General features: G+C 36.9%; 1 protein-coding gene and 1 non-coding gene across 2 annotated transcripts; both read left to right on the top strand.

Annotated features, from left to right (window-relative positions):
• The first annotated feature begins 2,091 nt into the window (after window positions 1-2,091).
• On the top strand, window positions 2,092-17,252 carry TMX1 (thioredoxin related transmembrane protein 1). Its single transcript, XM_002753899.7, has 8 exons — window positions 2,092-2,337; window positions 5,826-5,941; window positions 7,259-7,304; window positions 9,011-9,139; window positions 10,915-10,960; window positions 11,056-11,157; window positions 11,281-11,347; window positions 15,565-17,252. The coding sequence occupies exons 1-8, from the start codon at window positions 2,186-2,188 to the stop codon at window positions 15,738-15,740; spliced, it is 834 nt and encodes a 277-aa protein (XP_002753945.3). The 5' UTR covers window positions 2,092-2,185; the 3' UTR covers window positions 15,741-17,252.
• Window positions 6,062-6,199, top strand: LOC118145329 (small nucleolar RNA SNORA70). The gene has a single exon (XR_004730451.1). It is a non-coding gene; the product is annotated as a small nucleolar RNA SNORA70 (small nucleolar RNA).
• Window positions 17,253-20,211: the final 2,959 nt, after the last annotated feature.

Here is a 20,211-nt window from a genome sequence, read left to right on the forward strand (position 1 = left end):
GCAAAGGCAGGACAAACTTGAAGCAGGGAGGGGGCTTCCAGGTCAGAGGTAGGTAAGAGACAGATGGTGGCATTCTTTTGAGTTCCTAATTAGTCTTTCCAAAGGAGGCAGTCAGGTTTGCATCTGTATCAGGGAGCAGAGGGATGACTTTGAATAGAATGGAAGGCAGGTTTGCCCTATGCAGTTTGCAGCTTGACTTTTCCCTTTAGCTTAATTATTTTGGGGCCCCAAGATTTATTTTCTTTTCACCAGCTGTCTATTAGATATCCAAGAGATGTCAGCAAGGAGTTGAATACATGTGCGTGTAGCTCCCAGAAGGATCAGCTCCTGAATGACAGGCCTTCAATTACTGAAGGCGTTTAAAGCCAGGTTTAAGGCTAGGCGTGGTGGCTCACGCCTATAATCCCAGCACTTTGGGAGGACAAGGCGGTTGGATCACCTGAGGTCGGGAGTTGAGACCATCCTGACCAACATGGAGAAACCCCGCCCAACAAAATTAGCTGGGAGTGGTGGCGCAGGCCTGTAATCCCAGCTACTCAGGAGGCTGAGGCAGGAGAATCGCTTGAACCTGGGAGGCAGAAGTTGCAATAAGCCGATATCGTACCATTGCACTCTAGCCTGGGCAACAATAGCAAAGCTCCATCTCAAAAAAAGAAAGAAAGAAAAGCCAGGCTGAGGTTATTTGGAGAAATTTCAAGAGAAAGGCGAGGTTATTTGGAGGAATTTTTAGAGAAAGTTTATTTGAAGAGAAAGGCAGGGAATGGGAGTAGGGTGGACTGGGGGTGGAGGCAGTAAATCATCGTGGGGATGCCAATGTCCGGAAGTTAAGTAAAGGAGGATCAGCCAAGAAGTTTGAGAAGGATCAGCTAGTGTAGAGAAAAACAAGTGAGCTGCTTAGAAAGCAACACAGTAGTGTTTCAATGAGCTTGGTAGAACTAGGCTGGAAGTCACGCTAGATGAAGAAACAATTGGGTTTTATCTTGCAGGTCTCTGCTGTCCTTGAGAGGGGTATTCAGTGGAGGGGTGGGGAAGGGGACTAACTGATACTAATTAAGTTGAAAAGGTGAGGTGAGGTAATGGCAAGTATTTCCTTTTTTTTTTTTAAGACTGAGTATCACCCAGGCACCATCTCGGCTCAGTGCAATCTCTGCCTCCTGGGTTCAAGTGATTCTCCTGACTCAGCATCTAGAGTAGCTGGGCTTGCAGGCGGCCGCCACCACGCCCGGCTAATTTTTGTATTTTTAGTAGAAACGGGATTTCATTATGTTGGCCAAGCTGGTCACGAACTCCTGACGTCAAGTGATCCGCCCGCCTCGGCCTCCCAAAGTGCTGGGATTACAGGCGTGAGCCACTGGGCCTGACTAGTAACTATTTTCATTTGACTGATGGGACAGTGCACCTTTTGGTTGGCATTTGTAGTTAGAAATGTTTGAGAGAAAAAAACTCAAATATATGTTACAAGCCTATGTGTCCGGTTCCCTTTTGAAGTACTGACCTAGGACCTCTGTACCTACTGAATTTTTTTTAATTGAGTGATAACATACACCTGAAAGTGCATAAACTGCACTGTCTTAAAATGTACAGCTTGATTCTTTAAAAAAAAAAACATATACGTACGCCCGTGTAACTCCTGTTCATATACATCCAACATAACCATAAGGTTCCTCTGCACTTTCCCTGTCTATAATCTCTCACAAATAAACCAATATTCCGACTCCTATAAAAATCCAGTAGCTTTACTACATTGTCTCTGAAGGACATTTAATTGGAAAACTGCTTTAGCACATTATGAACTTACCAATTTGCTTGAGTAAGCAGACGCTAACTAACCATTTGGCGCCAAAATCCTGGGAGCGACTTTTAAGCCCTTCTTCCTCAAAACACCGCCCCACTTTCTACACCACGCCTCCTTTTGCTCTGTTCCTTCCCCGCAATATTGGGACACCCTAGGCGGCAGAAGATTCCGCTTTTCTGTCATGCGCACTGAGTAGACGTCTCCTTCCTTCTTTCCCGACTCCACCACTCACTGGAATCAGGCTCCCGACATGCGCATTGAGAGTCCTCTAGACGCGCACCTCGCAGCGCCGTAGTGCGCATACGCGGAGCGGCCCGTGAGGGCGGAAGTGGGAGCAGTGACGGGGAGGAGGGGCCGCCGCGCTTGCTGTGAGGTGGGCGAGCCGCGGACATGGCGCCCTCCGGGAGTCTTGCAGTTCCCCTCGCAGTCCTGGTGCTGTTGCTTTGGGGTCCTCCCTGGACCCACGGGCGGCGCAGCAACGTTCGCGTTATCACGGACGAGAACTGGAGAGAGCTGCTGGAAGGAGACTGGATGATAGAATTGTGAGTGCGGGGTGGCTGTCCCGGGCGGCCAGGGTCCTACGTCCGTGCCTGGACACACGACTTCATCCCACACGTTCCTCAGGCAGGTCCCACGCTCCCCAGGACTGTGCCTCCGAGTTGCGGAGCTAGCATCCCTGAGTTCTGCGGCTCCAGAAACTCATCTTGGGATCTGCCGCCGGCTTGGTCCCACCCCCTTGTCTCTTACCCGGGAATGTTAAGTTTCTTCTGGTGTGCACCCTTGTTTCGTTTCTGGGGCTGTGGTGAGCCTAAAGGGTTAGCGCCAATGCAAATTGTGACATTTTTCATAACTTTGAGGATGCGATTGGAGCCCGGGGAGGGAAGTGTCTTACCTAGTGTCCAAGTAGTTAATTTAGAGTGATTTTTCACAGACTTCCCTTGTTTTCACCACACTTTACGGAAGAGAATATTGAGCAAAATCTCTCCTCTCCTTTTGTCCTTAAAAGATGGTCTGTTTATGGTGTTGGAATTTGGGGCTTTTAAGCTTTTTTTTTTTTTTTAACGGGTAAGTTAGGTTTCCTTTTTATTGTAAGTGCTGAGTAAATTCAAGTTGGGTTATTTAAGTTTTCGTTTTCTCTTTTTCCGTCCTCTTTTGCTTTCTCTTTTTCATTCCTCATCTCATTTTTCCTTTTGGTGTCTTTGCACTGTAGAGAATACCCTGGATTGTGACTCCTAGGTCTTTGTAAATGGTATTACATTAAAAGATAAAATTAATGTATTAATGTGATTATTATCCACTGTCAAGAGCGCCAGATCATCATTTATTGCTTGAAATAAATCATGTATCTTGTGTGGCGATTTCAATTTAAGATTGCCCGTTCTGCAGCGGTGGGAAAGAAAGTAACTAAAGCCTTTGCTTTAGATACTAAGTGTTGGTGGTGGTATTATACATATTAGCAGTATTACTGGTAATAGTAAAAGCATGATTAATGAGTATTAACTGTGTACTGGACACCACTAAGCACTTTTACACGCATACCATATTTAATTCCCTACAAATTCTCTTTGACAGGTGTTTTTCACATTTTACAAATGAGTAAGAGGATACCTATATACGTTAGTTAACCTATGCAGATATTGCTATGCTGGATTTTTTTTGGCTCTTCACAGTAGGCATGCAATAATTGTTGTTAGAACACCATCTTCTTTAAAAAGGTTCAGCTGGAAATGACATACGCTACTCAGGAGTTTGAGGTATGGGGATGGCTTGAGCCCAGAGGTTCAAGACATCCTGGGCAACATAGAGAAATAAATAAGTTCATAGATAAAAATTAAAAGAAGACGGTTCAAGTGAGTGTTTTCTTGTGTGATGGATGCAACAAGGGTTGTCAAGTTAAGGAGGCCAGTGAAAGTGACATCCCTTAGGGAGAACTCAGAGGCTAAATCAGTAAATCCTGAGTTATTTTAAACACACACACACACACACACACACACACACACACACACCCCCCCGGCCTGGATCGGTGGCTCAGGCCTCTAATCCCAGCACTTTGGGAGGTCGAGTTGGGAGGATCACGAGGTCAGGAGATCGAGACAATCCTGGCTAACCAGGTGCAATCTTGTCTGTCCTAAACATTAGCAGGCATGGTGGCTCGCACCTGTAGTCCCAGCTACTCTGGATGCTGAGGCAGGAGGGTTTGCTTGAACCTGGGAGGCAGATGTTGCAGTGAACTGAGATCACACCACTGCCCTCCAGCCTGGGTGACAGAGCAAGACTCTGTTTCAGAAAAAAACAAAACAAAACAAAACACCCCACAAAACTTACAACATTTATATGGAGGGTAAGATAAAGGGAAATAGTCACAGTATGTATATAATCTGCAACTCTGAAATGAATTTTCAGGCACCATTGAAAGCTTCAGGGGAGAAGAACTATGACAAGTGACACTGTTTTTCAGTCATTGTCATGAGTAACTTGTTTTAGATCATGCCTGTAAAATAGTGTTACAGGGCAGTTTTTTAAGCGACAGAGATCCTGTGTTTATATGCAAAATACAGTCAAGTATTACTCAAGGATATTTTTAAACTCTTTATGATCAAACTATATAAATACAGCAATCAGAAGTAGTATTAAGGAGAACAAGACTAACAAAACATTGAGTATGAGGTAAATCCATGTTGGAGCATCTCTCTGAAATTATGCTATAGGGTAGTAGTTTCTCTTTTTCCTTAAATAGAGATTCTAAAGTTAAGTCTTTAGAAAGCAACAGACAGCCTGGGCAACATGGCAAAACCCAGTCTCTACAAAAAATACGAAAAATTAGCTGGGCAGGCATCTGTAGTCCCAGCTACTTGGGGGCCTGAGATGGGAGGATGTCTTGAGCCCAGGAGGTTGAGGCTGCAGGGAGCCCAGATCGCACCACTGGGCTCCCTCCAGCCTGGGTAACAAAGTGAGACCCTGTTTCAAAAAATAAAAAAGTAACTGAGCAACAAAACGAACCTGAAAAACAAGGAATTTAGTAGTTTTAGCAATAGTCTGCTCCTAATTACAAGTGAATTATCTTCAGTAAATCCATTTCTGGTCAGAAGTTTTGTCATGGAGATATTTTCATTGTAATACTATTTATTGTTAGGAGCTTGGCTTTTATAGTACCAGTTTGTCTTGTTCTACAATGTCTATTTTAGGAGTTTGGTTTTTGTAAAACAAGGGAAGAAAATGTGAAGTACAGAAACTGTATTTTTGTGTTTAACTGGTTTAGGCTTTATTCTTCCTGGTTTTGTTAAAAATAAACCGTTAGGTGAATTATAAGATAATATACGATAAAGTGGAAAAATAATGTCCCAGGGACATAATGAATGTCAGAGGAGTAATTTAAATACTAATATGCTTACGTTTGTAAATCCAAGGTCTTGGAAAAAGGATGACCTAGCTGGCCAAGAGTTTTGTTTGGCCTGCTTAGTATTTGCGTGTGGGTTATTTTTTGAGGTAACAGTCTTATATAAAAATGCAAATCTCCATCTTCTTTTAAATATTAATAGCCAGCTTTACTGTGCCAGCTTCCTTTATGGCAATCCTACTTGGTAGTGGTTGTCACCTTGAGATGGAATTTGTGCTTTTCTATTCGCCAAAGCCTAGGACACTTCTGTTTTTCCAACACTTTGCATTTGTGACTCTGCCATGTAAATTATTAAAATTGGTAAACTCTAACTTTGATCTTGAGCTTTCTTGTAGCCACATGTTAATAGAGAAATGCAAAGGCTTTTTAAAGAGCTGTTTTGCATGTGAAAAAGTCCTTGTGTCTTATTCTCAGAATTTCATTTGATTAGCATCACCAGTTCATCATTCTTCATTTCCGGGTTGTTAGATCTTCACTTGAAACTTTTTCATCTGCATAAAATTAACCACTTTGCTGCCATCAGTATTTTTATATAAAATACTCATTATAAATTATACATTAAAATTTTTTATCCCAAGATAAATGGTCATATTGAAGTGCTTAACTCTTTTTTTTTAAATCTGTATTTTTTAGTTATGCCCCGTGGTGCCCTGCTTGTCAAAATCTTCAACCAGAATGGGAAAGTTTTGCTGAATGGGGAGAAGATCTTGAAGTTAATGTTGCAAAAGTAGATGTCACAGAGCAGCCAGGTACTGTCAGTTTTTTGGTTAGTTTTGCTTCTTTGCTGTTTGGGTTATGTTTATCCTATTTTCTACATTACATGGTCTTCCGTAACTCTACCTTTTATTAGGTTTTGAAAACCTAACAGCCTGCAACTAGTTAACCTCCTGACTTGTCCACCTCCCTGATGGGGGCTTAGTGTGCAGTGTCTGCAAAATGGAGATTCCCTGGTTGTGTATACACATCGTTTCTTGAATGTGTTGCTTTAATGGTTCTTGAAGACATTACCCTCTCTTTATTCTTGCCCACATAACTGCCTCTGATGTGTTGTTCCTTGCATCCCAGGCCCCAGACTAATGTGTAAGATGCCTTTGAGAAGTTCTAGAACACTGTGGTTCAGGTGAACATTGGCCAAGCCATATTTGCATCCACACCAAACTTCAGAATAAGGAGCATGTGGTTGAGTGATTTTGTAGAGTCAAGGTCACATTCCTTGACAAAGGAAGATTCCCTGAATCTCTGAAATGGAGTTTTAAATTTAGAACCTATGATTTGAGGATGTGGGCTACTAAATACAAAGCCCTTGTATAGTTGTGAGGTCAGGTGTACTCCTGACTTGGTCCCTGAACCAGTGGCAGGTCCTGCCCTTAGGGAGTCTCCTTTCTCAGACCATCCTCATCTTACCATTGCTGCTAGTCACACTACCCTTGGGTTCTTGGCTGCCCCATCCCAAATGGTAATAATAAGTAATATTTATTGAGTGCTTGCCTATTATAGCATTCTTCCGAGTATCTTGTATTTGTTATTTAATCTTTATACAACCGCATGAAATATGTAATGTCCCCATTTTACAGATAAGAAAACTGAGGCCCAGACAGGTCAAGTCTCTGTTCTATCAGTGCTTGACACATGGCTAATAATAAATGTTAGCTGCTGCTGTTTTTGCCTGTCTTGTGAAAGAGTCATAGTATTTTCCATTTTTAGCAGCACCATAAACTGTCTGTTGAATGTCAAGTTGATTTTAGATCTAAGACCCTATTACCTTGTGCTTGCTCATGACTAATTACTAGTAGTCTTAGTGGCATAAATGATGAAGTGTTTTTATTTAAAAATGTATTTAGTACTCTAATTCTGCATACTTTTAAACTGAGATGATGTGCAGTATTGTGTTTTTTAAAGTTGCTCTAAGTACATAATTCATTTTTAAGTTATGTATTACAAAGCTCACCTATTAGGTATAATTTCATATTCTTTCCTATTAGTACCTATTTAAATAATTCAGAGTCAACTTCTAAGTAGTCAGTGATTGGCCCATGTAAAACCTTCTGTGTGTTCTTTATTTGTAGGATTGAGTGGACGGTTTATCATAACTGCCCTTCCTACTATTTATCAGTAAGTATTTGAAGATTCTCAGTTGTGGAGAAGTATGCATTATAGTGTAATCAGAAGTAGTAGGCCTCTGGCTTGGATCCTGTTTGAAGAGCCAAGGTAATCACATTATATTCAGCAGGCATTTTAGAGGGCTTATTTTGCTTAGTGTTATCCTAGGTGCCTTTAGGTAGTTGAGTGATATGTGAAACTGTCTCTGTTCTCAAAGATTTACCGTTGCTTTAGAAAGCGATGTTCTTGTGAAATGGTGTGATAAGTAATTATGAGTCCAAAGTAGTGGTGAATACTGTGGGAAATTGGATAAATGAGAAATCACTGTTAACTAGAGTAGTTCCTAGCGAATATGGGGTTTAAATGAAACCTTGGAAGTGGAATTTTAAGAGTACAGGGTAAGCATTTTGTTCTGAGGACAATCTTGTAAACAGTCATTAACAGGAACATGATATGTCCAAAAAGTAGCTAAGAAAGTGCTGTTGTACAGCCTTGGATAGCTTAGTGGGTGACAGCTGAGTATTAAATCAGAATGAGCAAGGTTATATAGTCTTCAGTGTCAGGTCTATTAGTTTGACTTTATCTTCTCAATTGGGGATATGAACTCTCAAGCCTGTGTGCCTGCTCTGTACCCTAACATCATGTAGCTGGTAGGTTAAATACCAGGAGTTACTGAAAATAAGTTGACAATTCTTGGTGTTTGTATCTTGCTTTTCTTTGCCCGCCCTTTTTTTTCATGTTTTTAAAATTCACCCCTACTCCCTTTACATCTGTTTGAATTTCTGTTCTCTGTCTCCATAAGTGCTTCTGTCCTGCCCTTCTCAGTCAGTCCTTTTCCCCATATGCCCTTTCAGTCTCTCCTTTCCTTTTCACTTCCTAGTGCCCCCTGATCTTATTGGAATTTGCTGCCCTTTTTATTTTAGTCAAAATTTTTTTACTGTGTCCTTTCTCCTATTTTCTGCCTGTTGAAATCCTACCTATGCTTCAAAGAATAGCTCCAATGACAGTTCACAAAAGCTTTGTGTTTTGGTGGGGGTGGAGGAGGGGGCTTCCTTGTGGTCTTTACCTCTGGGTGGATAAAGGGTCCCTTAACCCTACTTAATAGGTCCCTAATAGGGAGCTGTTCAGGTTTTGCACTTAAAGATGTGGGAACCAAGAGAACATGTATGACTCTGACAGAACTTTCTACATTGGGAACGGGAAGGAGGAGGTGGATCTAAGGAAGTCTGCAAAGCTGACTGTAAATAGTCACTGAAATGAGAGGAAGGGAAGCAGGGTGGCTGAGGTGATGCTATTATGGCCAAAAGTACTAGGAAAATACCTTAAAAATTTGTTATAGCTTAACAACGGCTAATAATTACTGTGTGCTAAGCACTACTCTAATAATTTTTATATACTTTTAATATGTGTATTACACATAAGGTTTAAAAGTACCTTTCTGAGATTTATCTACTTACCTATATTTCATGGTTTTATTATTTGGAAGAATAACAGTAGCAACATTTTAAGGCTTATGATTTTTAAAAAAATAACCTCATTTAATTAAATTAGGGGCTAATAGTCATGAGTAGGTAAATAGTATCATTTGCTATTAATACTCGTACATTGCTCATGCTTTTGAATGTTAGAATTGACTATAAAATGAGGTGAAAAAGTGTCAAAATAAATATTAAATTATTTCTCAGTGCTGGAAAATATTTAATTGTGATTCTCTTTAGTTGTAAAGATGGTGAATTTAGGCGCTATCAGGGTCCAAGGACTAAGAAGGACTTCATAAACTTTATAAGTGATAAAGAGTGGAAGAGTATTGAGCCTGTTTCATCATGGTTTGGTCCAGATTCTGTTCTGTAAGTATGAAGGCCTTGTCTCTTACCCATTTCATAATTAATTGGAACAGGTAATTATATTTTATCTAAATAAAATATTTATACTCAATTCGTTTCTTGAGCTCTTAAGGTATATCCACATTTATTACATGTTTGATCTTTTTAGTTTGACCTAAGTCAAACATATTTTCATGTTTTTTGAGTTAGAGAAGGCATTTTATAGAAGTCTTGTATACCTTTTCAGGAATATTTTCACTTGGTAGATTTGATCATTTGTATCATCAAAAGCAAAATGCCCCTAAGAGTATTCACAGCGTAATGGGTAAAGCTGTCACTCTTGTGTAATAATTGGAATGAGTAGGCCCAAACTTGTACTCATGCTACCTCCAGACTTCAGTTTTTTTTTTTTAATGTTCTGTCTCCATAGAGACTGTCAGAAACTGCTGATGCCAACTAAATTGCAAACTTCAACTCTTGATGTAAAGTAATTGAATTATGTTTGGTTGGTTATTCCACCTGTCCGATAACTTCTTATATGAATGGTGTATATAACAGTGACTGTAATAGCATGCCTAACTACTGAGCTTTATAGATATCTAGAGGGTAAACGAATTTCATCTTAGCAAGTGGCTATGGAGTGATAAGGATTGGAAATAGCAAGCATGCTTTCTGCTTTGCTGTTGGGATACGAGGCCTCACTGGTCGTTTGAGAGGCCACTGGGAATAGTGAGTTTTGCTGAAGTCATCAGGGACTGATCCTGTGTGGCCAAGCTGTCTCTTCCTGTCCTGTCACCACACTTACCCTTGGAGGATAAGGAGTTGGGACAGTAATCATGTAAGAGAGAAATGCTCTAGATTCTGGGAATGGGAGAAAGATCAGCCCTGTCAACACTCACCCGTTGAACTACCATGCCCAACCCAATTTTGGAACCTACTGTTCCTGAAATAAATTACTGCAGATTACAGTGAGGCTATATAGTGCTTTATATTTCAGTTCCTTGTTTCTCTTCTCACTTGGCTTTTAAACAACAGAAAATAACCTTTCTATGTTGAACTAAAAATATAACTGATTTTTGTTCTCTGAAATCTCATCTCATAAATGAATCTTGTCCTTCTCCAGTAGAAGAAAGTAGTTGCTTGTAAGTCTGTTTTCAGGCAGCTACAATTGGGAACTCACAGACTTTTCTTATTTCTGAAGCATGCCTTTTTAAAACTGCCCATCTGAATTACCTGGATTTAATTATGTAAAATACTAATTTTTACTTATATGATGACTTAGCATTTATTTCCTATGTTAAAACTTGTCAAACTAATGCTCTTGTAAATGTTAATTAATTTCAATAAAAAAGAGGAATAGTTCTTAAGTGGGAAGAATCAGCTTGACAACTGTTTCCAGTCCTTCCCTGAGCCTCCATTTGGTCATGCTTTGAAGGCTGTTAAGGGTGAATAAGAGTTTAGTTTTCCAACTGGTTTCATGGAACTTGTAACCCTTTACTCAGTGTGTGTTGGAGAAGTAATCAGATGAAAGACAAAATGTTACTGTTAAAACAGTAGGAGAAAAGGAAAAAATATTGTCAAGTGTTTTTATTTATAAGGATGTCACATGGTAGTAAAAATTTAGAAACTTAGTTTTCATGAACAAGCCTTATTACAGGCATGAAATTAGTGATGTATCACTAGTATTGATTAACAGCAATAAAATCTGTCATGTTGGGGAAATTACAGAGTAGAAAATAGGATATATAGACAAAGCTATGTATGTTATTCAGTTTTTTAATCATCTCTTTTATTTTTAGGATGAGTAGTATGTCAGCACTCTTTCAGCTATCTATGTGGATCAGGGTATGGACTAAAATATTTTTATCTTAAACATTTTTACTGCTGCCACTTTAACAAAAATGAACAAATTTTTAGTTTTTTTTTCCTTTTGATTTTAGACTTGCCATAACTACTTTATTGAAGACCTTGGATTGCCAGTGTGGGGATCATATACTATTTTTGCTTTAGTAACTCTGCTTTCTGGACTGTTACTAGGACTTGTAAGTGTTTCGTTTTTGGAGTGGTTGGAAGAAAGATATATTAAAATGTGATAATTTAAAATAGTTACATTAGCTGTGACATATATTCTACATTCAGATTTCTTATAATGTTTATTTTTACAGTGTATGATATTTGTGGCAGATTGCCTTTGTCCTTCAAAAAGGCGCAGACCACAGCCATACCCTTCAAGTGAGTATATTTTAAAGTGTTTATTTTTTATTCGCTATAGCCCTGTTCATTTCCGTAATCACAATCACACATTTCACAGGTTGCTCTTCCAGCTTAGAATTCTAATTGTGGGTTGTTGGTCTTTATCAGCTATGGCATAAGGGGAGGTAGAGGAGATGTATATCATGTAAGAATGTAGTCCAGTGGATTTTGGAACATTGTTATTTTCTTGACTCTTATATTATGGAGAATTCTAACATTGCATATAGCATGTGGCTATTTAACAATATTTATTCGGTATAAATTTATAAGTGGAATATATTCTACTCTGAAGTCATTCATTAGTATACTGGCCACCACATTTGAAGATTATTCTTTGAATGCCAGCCAATTGTAAGTTTTTTTTTGTGGTAGGATATTGGGAAAAGCAATCCCTATAGTTGATTTAGGATGTCATTGACACTGAACTGTACTACAGAACAATTTATTACAAGCATTTAACAATCTTGTAATTGTACCGTTAATGGAAGCCTTTATATTTACAGTTCTAAAGAATTTTTACGTATCTGTTACCCTGTTTGCTTTTCAGCAGCTCTGTAGTAGAGTGCATAGGTGATACTGCTCCCATTTTTTACTTGAAACTAAGGTTCACAGTCACACAGAAGTGACAAAGCTTAGTCTTCAACTAAATCAGACTTGTGGCCTGACATTCCTTCATTTATCATGTCTTTCTTAACTTAGGGCTTATTGAGATCAAAATTTCTGAAATGAAGTCTATGGAGATTACATTTATGGGGTAATTTGTCCTTTCATAACTGGTAGGTCATCGTTTCATTTCTTAGATAGTTGTATTGATACCAAAAAGGACATGCATAGAGGATGGAATAATTTTATCCAACAAGGGCCACTGACGTATAGAAAAAAACCATAAGCACAGATTGCTTGAATGACAAATATATTGTTAGGTTTAAGGTTTTTGAAGTGAAATTAATATAAAATGTTTACTCACCAACTTTTAAATTGTGAATAAAATGTAAGATTTAATTTAGTATATAAAAAGATACTACATAAAAATAGCTATACAGATGGTCCCTGACCTACAGTCATTCAACTTAAAATTAACTTTACGATGGTACCAAAGGAATATGCATTTACTAGAAACTGTACTTTAAATTTTAAATTTTGACCAATTCTGGGCTACTGGTATGCAGGAGTATATAGTACTTTTGTGATGCTGGGCAGATTAGGTGTATTAATATATTTCAACGTATGTAAAGGTAGGTTAGGTATATTAAATGCCTTTTTGACTTGAGATATTTTCAGAATGCTTTATCAGGGCATACCCCATCATAAATCAAGGAGCATCTCTATTATGTTTGGTTTTCTTATATTCTGTCTTCACCCTCACATAAATCATACAGCCGTCAGAAAATCTGTAGGGTGATCAGTGTGCAGCTGGCACTGGATCCCATAAATGTACCAAAGTACATACTAACTCATGTAATATGCAGGCTGAATCATTATTGCCACTGTCGTCCTCTAATCTCCCAAGAGTTTACTTTGGGAGTCTGAATAGATTGATTTCTTTGAGGATGTAGGTGATGGAGTCTGCATCGTCTTACCACTTAGAGCATACTTGAGAGTGAGCCTTGCCTGGAGAACTTGTTGAAACAGATTACTTATTCTGCACCCGGGTTTTGGACACAGAAGTTCTGTGTTGGGGCCAAGAGTTTCCGTTTCTAATAATCTGCAAGTGAAGTTGATGTTGCTGCTCTGAGGACCACTATTTGAGAACCCTCGTCTTAGAAAAAGTGGTTACCAATAGGAAAATCTATAGGCCCCTGTGTGTAAAATAACTTGTCTTTTGGTGTTGACCATACAAACTTTTTAAAAGAATACTGACTCTTCTAGAATCCTTTCTGTGCAATACATAACTGGTGTACAAAAATAGGTAAGTATTCTCAAACAAGAAAGATAAGACAGTGTAATAGGCACAATTTTAGAAACTTTAGAAGAGTTGAACCTAAGGAAATGACAGATAATACTCTACCTCTTTTAGGAAGTTATAAGGGAATTCATTCCTTGGAAATGAAATTTTTAAAATGACTAATTCATGTCAAGCTACTGAAGTTTTTCTGTTCTCTATTATGATACACAGTAAGAGTCACTAAAGAAGTCTTTACCTTTAAATATCTGTTAATTTGGAGGGATTGAAAGGCATAAAGAGTTTTTTTATTCAAAAAGAAAACAAACATGGTTTCTGAGCCAGAGGGATCTGACTGGGCATCCCAGCTCTACCACTTAATAGCAAAGCAGTATGACAGACATTTCTTACCCTCTGAGCATGTATCCTCCTTTGTGAGACAGAAATAATTTCACGTTGCTCCATTGAATCATTATGACACTTTGAAGATACGTATGTAATTTTCAATTTATCATGGTAACACATAATAAGCTTTCAGTAAGTAATCACTGTGCATATGATTATGTAATTTATTTTTTTTTAGTAATACAACTAATATTAATCCAGACTTAAAAGTGAGATTGCCATGCCCCTTCCGTAGTAGAACGCATGATTTGAGTTGTTTTCCAGTATGTGTGCTTGTCTTGATTTTGAGTTGCTAGGGTTGCTAAAGAAACCCAGTTCAATCTACTGTTAAGCACAATTGGAATTTATTGGTTTATGTAGCAAAGAAGTCTGAGATCAGGGTTGACTGGATCCTTAAGCCTCAAATGATGTTGTTAAGATGCTTTGTGTTTCTGACTTACTCAGTTTTCCATACCTTCCTTGTTCAATTCTCAATTGGGTGCTTTTTAGAAGTTTTTTTTTCCTGTTTTTTTCTCTGCCCACAAGGACATCTGGATCAGCTTAGTTCTTTCCAGTCACTAGAATAAAGTAGTTTTAGCAACTCATAGTCACAATCTAAGAATAAGAAGGAAATTCATTTTTTTCTACACCCACCTATTTTTTTGGAGAAATTCTGGTGCATTCCACTGTGTAAATGTCTCACTTCTTAGAAACCAGGGTTTCTCAACCTTGACACTATTGACGTTTTTGGCCAGATAACTTTTAGTTGTGATGGACTGTGTTTTATACACTGTTGAATGTTTAATAGCATCCTCCTACTTGCCAGTAGCATTGCCTTTCTCAGATGTGAAAAGCAAAAATATCTCTAGACATTGTTAAGTGTTCCTTGTGGAGAGAACCACTCATCCTTGTTAGAGAACCACTGCTGTAAACTAATATTCACCAGGACCACGTGGGGTGTGGCATAGGGAAGGGGCTATTAGCCCAATAGAAAGAGGGATGTCAGGCAGACCAAACAACAGACTGTTCACTAGTAGTAATTTTTTCCGATGGTTTGTTCTGTCTTATTAACCCAATCCTTCCTTGCAGGTCCCCCTTCCCTGACCCCATGATTCTGGATTGCCTAGGATTGGGGGCAGTCTGAGATCATTGAACAGAGTAAAGCTCTTTGACCCAGTTCTGTCTCCTGTGTCTCACCATGGTGTGCTCTAGGCTTAAGTTAACTAGCAGCTGGCCCTGTAAAACATAGAAAGGATGTGTATGTGTGTATAATACTTACTCATTGAAATGTGCACTTCAGATTTGTACATTTTATTGTAACTATAACATAGTAAAATAGCATATATGGGGGTTGGATAAGGGGAAGCGCATTTATAAGACCAGAAGAAGATATGGACAGAAATACAACCTTTAACTGTAAATGTGTAATTTCTGTTCCCCTGGGAACTGAAACAAAGATACTGTTGAAGTTTTAGTATACTTGTAGACCAGATGATTAATAGCAAATTAATATGAGGTAGTTTTTTTTTTAAGCCAGTCAAATTTAGCAGTGGAGGTTATCACAATTAGTGACAGTACAACATTAGTAAGTTCTGATAACTTACTACCAACCAGTTCTTTTTAATGCTATATATTTTCTTACAACTTCCATATTCATAACATTAATGCTGATTCATTAAATTCAGTTCAGTTTATAAATGGTTGGGTAATTAGAATGACTTTAATAACTAAGATGGCTCAAACCAATTTTTGTTTTTATAATATCGTGTTTTTTGGTCTTGTCTTGAATAACTTTTTCCTTTTGGGAAATCCAAACATGATAAATAATTGCCAAAGCAGTTTTTGGGCATATAAGTCATTGTATCTTGATTTTACTCTAAAGCAAATCTAATACATCAACAAAAATACATTTTTGGTCTTTGTCTTTAAGAAAAATTATCAGAATCTGTGAAACCTTTGAAAAAAGTGGAGGAAGAACAAGAGGCAGATGAAGAAGATGTTTCAGAAGAAGAAGCTGAACGTAAAGAAGGAACAAACAAAGATTTTCCACAGAATGCCATAAGGCAACGCTCTCTAGGTCCATCGTCGGCCACAGATAAATCCTAGTTGAATTTTATAGTTATCTTAATAATGATTTTGATAAAAACAGAAGATTAATCATTTCATTCGGTTTGAAGTGAACTGTGACTTGCTTGAATATTGCAGGGTTCAGTCTAGATTGCTTTTAAATTGAAGAGTCTACATTCAGAACATAAAAGCACTAGGTATTACAAGTTTTAAAAATGATTTAAGCACAGTATGGTGGTTTAAATAGTTCTCTAATTTTTGAAAAATCGTGCCAAGCAATAAGATTTATGTATATTTGTTTAATAATAACATGTTTCAAGTCTGAGTTTTGAAAATTTACATTTCCCAAGTATTGCATTATTAGGATATTCAAGATTATTGTAGAGAAAAATATTTCTCATTTGATATGATTTTTCTTGGTTTCACTGTGTGAAAAAAAGAAGATATTTCCCATAAATGGGAACTTTGCCCATTGTCTCAAGAAATGTGTATTTCAGTGATAATTACATGTTTTTTTTTTTTTTAGAGATATATTCCAAAATTTCCTTGTGGTTTTAGGTTATACAACTAGTAAAAACTACCTTACCTTAATTACAGTTTTCTACACATGGTAATACATGATATGCTACTGATTTAGGAAGTTTTTAAGTTCATGGTATTCTTTTGATTTTCTCTTGTATTTTTCTTATTTACTATGGGTTACATTTTTTATTTTTCAAATTGGATGATAATTTCCAGGAAATATTTTTTATGTTTTAGTAAACAGTATTTTTTTTGTTGTTTCAAACTGAAGTTTACTGAGAGATCCATCAAATTGAGCTGTCTGTTGATTATTTAAAATTTTGGCCACTCGTTTCAGATTTTACATTATTCTTGCTGAACTTCTACTTGAAATTGTTTTGGTTCTTTTTTTCTTTTTATTTTTGGATGTGAAGGTGAACATTCCTGATTTTTGTCTGATGTGGAAAAACCTTGGTATTTTACATTTTGAAAATTCACGGAAACTTAATATAAAACAAAGTTTGCATTCTACTCAGGAAAATGCATCTTCTTGTATATGTCTTAAATGTGTCTTTGTCCTTATATACAGAAAGTTCTTAATTGATTTTATAGTCTGTAATGCTTGATATTTTAAAATCGTAACATTTTAATATTTTTTAAAAGGCAGACTTCATATTCTCCTGTTCTTTCCCAACTGCTAATGTTGTGTGGAATTTCACAGGTAGAAATCAACAGGCTGGAACATTTAGTGTATTTTTACTCCTTAGATAGCTAGAATACATAGTTTTCACCTTACAAGAAGGGGGAAAATCATAAATACAATGAATCAACTGACCATTATGTAGTAGATAATTTCTCTAATGTCCTCTTCTTTCTAGGCTCTGTTGCTATGTAAATCCATTAGACTTGCGGTATCATAATATACAAGTTTTCTTTAAAGTCCTCTCCTTTAGAATATAAAATATTATACCATTGAGGAGTTTGGATGTGTAACTTGTGATGCCTTAGAAAAATATCCTAAGCACAAAATAAACTTTTCTAACCACTTCATTGAAGCTGAAGACTAGTATGATTTCTAGTTGCTTATTTGAAGGTATGCTTTATTACTTTGTATTTAACAATGTTCAGGTGAGTAGTTGTGTGTTCCTATATGTGTATTTGATATGCATAATTGAAAGACTGCCTTCTTTTTCTATTGAGCTGGTTAAGGACAGTAATGCTCATTAATCAAGCATTTTTTTTTCTTTTTGGTGTTCTAGTATATGTGACATTGGTAAATTTTATTAGAAAATATGTGACCAGAGGGATTCTATAGAATAAAATAAACAAAGCAAAACGAAACAAAAAACCACACAAAAAGACTCCTAATATTACAGAAAATTTAAAGTATGCTGAACAGATAGGGTCTTGAAATTTCAGGAAACATAATCTCAGAGTTCTTAAAGATTGTTACTATAGACATCTGAGTAATTTTCAGTTGGTAACAGGCTTATAGAAACTTTTTGGAATTATTTACAAATGGTTCAGGAAGAAGTAAAATATAAGTAATATCCTGGAGAATTCTGTGCCCTTCACCCACAATAATCATTTCAGCTCTACTATTAAAATATTGTAAAATCTGATCTTTAGAGGAAAATACAGTATTCTACCCTATATTGTATAGATACTTAATGATTATCAGAAAGACTGAAAAAAGTTTTAATGAATTCTGGCTACATCTAACAGCTACTGTTTACCAAGTTCCTACTGGAGCTTTGTTGTTTTTCTGTATTCATTTAATCCTAACGATGACTGCAAGACAGGTAAGCATTGCACATCTTTCAGGTGAGTCAGCTCAGAGGTTTGGTAGCGTTAGGTAAAATTTGAATCTAATTCTTTTTTAAATCTTTTTTTAAATTTTTATTATTTTTTTATTTTTTAGTGTGAGTACATGAAGTTCAGCAATCTCTTATCTCTTATTTTGGTCTTTTTTTTGTTTGAGATGGAGTTTCACTCTTGTTACCCAGGCTGGAGCCCAGGCAATGGTGTGATCTTGGCTCACTGCAACTACCACCTCCTGGGTTCAAGTGATTCTCCTGCCTCAGCCTCCTGAGTAGCTGGGATTACAGGCATGTGTCACCACTCTTCGCTATTATTTTAGTCTTAAAATTTCACTCTTATTCGAATATAGCAATAAATGCTACTTAGAAATATCATAATTATTCAATATTTGTAGTCTTGTGATATTGGTTACTGCATAAAGTAACATTGCAGTAAATGATGCTTTAGAAAGCAGTTTTCTCTTGTCAGTTGTGTCCTTATTCAACCTTATGCAAAAGCATAGTTCTGGACTTAATTATGGTGTAATTAAAATTATTGAATGAACATTTTGGCTTATATTTTATGACATTGCAATTCATCCCGATGGTCAATTTAAGGTAGGGTTCTTATAGCATATTACTTTTGATATAGGTATTTTATTAATAAGAACTTATTGGGGTTGGAGTTCAAATGCTTGGTTTTACTGAGTGATTGTATGATTCTATAAATAAAATTTTAATTGAACATCCTTGCATATTTAGATGTTGGTATTGCTTATCTAGCAACTTTTGTATTTATGAAACCATTAAAACTAGAGTAATAATGAATTTAATTTGGAATTTTGATAATATGTAAGTAGCAAGGTCAGATTATATGCTTTAACAGGTATAATGTCCCCTTTTTTCTCATTTATTTTTAATTGACAGGAAATAATTGTGTACATTTATGGGATACAATGTGATGTTTTCATCAGTGTATACATTGTAGAAAGATTCAATCAAGCTAATATATCCATCACTTCACTAGTGTATTTGTTTTGTGTGTGTGGTGAAAATGTTAAAAATCTAAGCTATTTTGAAATCGACATTATTATTAGTTGTGGTCATCATGCCATGCAATAGATCACTAAAACATATTCCTCTGGTCTAACTGAGACTCAGTACTATTTGATCAACATCGTCCCTTTCCCCATTTATCTCTTTCTAGACTCTTGTAACCACCTTTCTATTGTTTCTATGAGATTAACTTTTTTAGATTCTACATATAAGTGAGATCATATAGTATCTGACTTATTTCACTTAGTGTAATGTCCTTCAATTTTGTCTTTGTTATTACAAGTGACAGAATTTCCTTCTTTTTTTAAGGCTGTATAGTATTCCAGCATGTATATATTCTGCATTTTCTTTACCCTTTCATTCATTGCCAGAAACTTAAGATTACTTCCCTGTCTTGGCTGCTGTGAATAAGGCTGAAATGAACATAGTTAGGTTATTGAGCTTCCTGGATCTGGATTTCTATTTCCTTCTCCATACTTCAGGAGTTTTCTGCCATTATTTGTTTGAATGTTTTCTGTCCCTTTCTCACTCTCTCTCTTTTCCTGGTACATTGATAAGGCGTAAATTCTTTTCAGTGATATACGCCTTAGGCTGTCTTCATTCTTTCTCATACTTTTTTTTCCCCCTCTCTTCAAATTGAATGATTTCCAATAACGTGTCTTCAAATTTGCTAATCCTTCTGCATGATCTAGTCTGTTCTTGAACCATTCTGTTGAGTTTTTTAGTTTAGTTATTGTATTTTTCAGCTTGATGATTTCTGTTTGGTACTTGTTAATACTGTCTATCTTTTTATTGAACTTCTCTGTTCATGAATAGCTATTCTTACCTTGGTGAGCATCTTTATGACTGTCCTTTTGAATTTTGTGTCGAGCAAATGACATATCTCCATTTCATTAGGGTTGGCTTCTGGAGATTTATATGATTTTTTTTTTTACTTGGAATACATTTCCCTGTTTCTTCATTGTCCTTGACTCTTTGTGTTAGTTTTTGCTCATTAGATAAAAGAACCCCACTCCAAGTCATGGTAGACTGGTCTCATGTATATGTTCTTCCTGTCAGCCCCACCAGAGATTGTAGGTACCTCTAAACTCTTTGTATTTGTCCAAAGAACATTTGTTCTTAGTGAGCCCCAAGAAATTGGAGAGTATCAAGTC

The sequence above is a fragment of the Callithrix jacchus genome, chromosome 8, assembly GCF_049354715.1.
Source record: "Callithrix jacchus isolate 240 chromosome 8, calJac240_pri, whole genome shotgun sequence".
Lineage (NCBI taxonomy): Eukaryota > Metazoa > Chordata > Mammalia > Primates > Cebidae > Callithrix > Callithrix jacchus.